This window comes from Sphaeroforma arctica (assembly GCF_001186125.1).
Source record: "Sphaeroforma arctica JP610 unplaced genomic scaffold supercont1.5364, whole genome shotgun sequence".
Taxonomy (NCBI): Eukaryota; class Ichthyosporea; order Ichthyophonida; genus Sphaeroforma; species Sphaeroforma arctica.
This window is the reverse complement of record NW_014035194.1, coordinates 1-1,427: the sequence shown is the minus strand read 5'-3', so window position 1 is coordinate 1,427 and position 1,427 is coordinate 1. Positions and strand designations below refer to the sequence as shown.

General features: G+C 43.6%; 1 protein-coding gene across 1 annotated transcript; it reads left to right on the top strand.

Annotated features, from left to right (window-relative positions):
• Nucleotides 1-802: 802 nt before the first annotated feature.
• SARC_14953 (hypothetical protein) lies at nucleotides 803-1,191 on the top strand (the record flags this gene model as incomplete). Its single annotated transcript, XM_014290916.1, has 1 exon — nucleotides 803-1,191. A coding segment is annotated over exon 1 (280 nt), but the record flags the coding sequence as incomplete, so codon positions are not given.
• Nucleotides 1,192-1,427: the final 236 nt, after the last annotated feature.

Sequence of the window (1,427 nt, the reverse complement as noted above, 5' to 3'; positions counted from 1 at the left end):
AAAAAATGTTGATTCTTTCATCGCTTGGAGACTTGAATCATAATAAGATGCACGATGATAGGAAGTATACAGAGCATGGGATGTACTACGTGGTTGGTAAGCTGGACTGTCGTCATTGTGATGGTGCATGTAAACCATTCAAGGGGATCGCTTGAGGTTCATGGGTACATACTAATGCCACAAACTAGTTATGGCTCACCGTGCTAGTACTTGTGAACAGTCAACTCAGTCTCAGCAGGCAATGCAACTTATCTGTGGCCCAGTGCTATTGTGCGTGTCACAATCCACAGCAGTCCACTTAGGACGACCTCCTGTGGTCAATATTAAAGTACTTACATATTTTGTAAAAATAAAAAAATTAAGTAAAAACACTTTGGCGAAGGCACAGTGGGTCTGTTTTAGTGTCACTGTGGCACAGACAGCTTGACAACTGACAACTGACAACTCCTATATACGTCATCGTTATAGCGCTTACGTCATCATTTCTGTGGCATTTTCTAACTTTTGCCTAACTACCACAGAGGCTCGCCTCAAACTCTCACTCCTCGGTATCCTCCCCCGCCTTGTTGTCACTTTGTCAGTGTTGTGGGCCTGTGGCCCATGGGTAGCTATAGCCGTTGATCGTTATCGGATACAAACAGTGTCCAGCATGCCTTGAGGGGGTACTCGAGAAGTTAATACTCAGAGCTCGTTGTAACTGCGAACACCGTAGACTTGAAAGCATATTTATTTTAGTGCATACAGGTACATGCAATAACCAGAGCTCGAACGACGATATGACACACGTCCGCTGCTAGTATCCGCTGTCAACGCGCGTATAGATTGCTCAGATCTTTTCCATGGAGTGAGTAGGGATTAGACATTACTAGAGACACACCTTTCACTGGAGCCACTGCTTATAACATACAACCATGAACTACATTCCTACACATGTGCGATCCCGCAGTCAGCATTTGCGGGAGAAGTCCTTGTTGGATATCGCAGACTCGCTGCCGTGTGTGTGCGCGCGTGATGAGTTTGGCGTGCGTGTGTACAATGGTTTTGACAGTGCACAGACAGTCGATACTCACGATGAGTGGGGAATACAGAAGCGTAAGGGATGCTCGCTAGGGAAGTATATTGATACGGAGTTGAAGCTCTTGAAAGCGTCACTACTGAGTTCCTGGAAAAACACGGGAGATATGGTTCAAAGTACGTACTGATGGTTGTTTATTATCTTGCTAATATTTTTAGGTACATTGTATCAGACGTTATGTACGTATTATGGTTTAATTCGTTCGCAATATGTGTGCCTATAACGACGATTGTGTCTTTATTATAATTAGCAATGGTCGACAAACCCTTAATATAAGATATGGTCGAGAACATACCTGATAATATTCCCCGTTGCTTGCTGCCTAATATCTGAATGTTTCGATATATATATA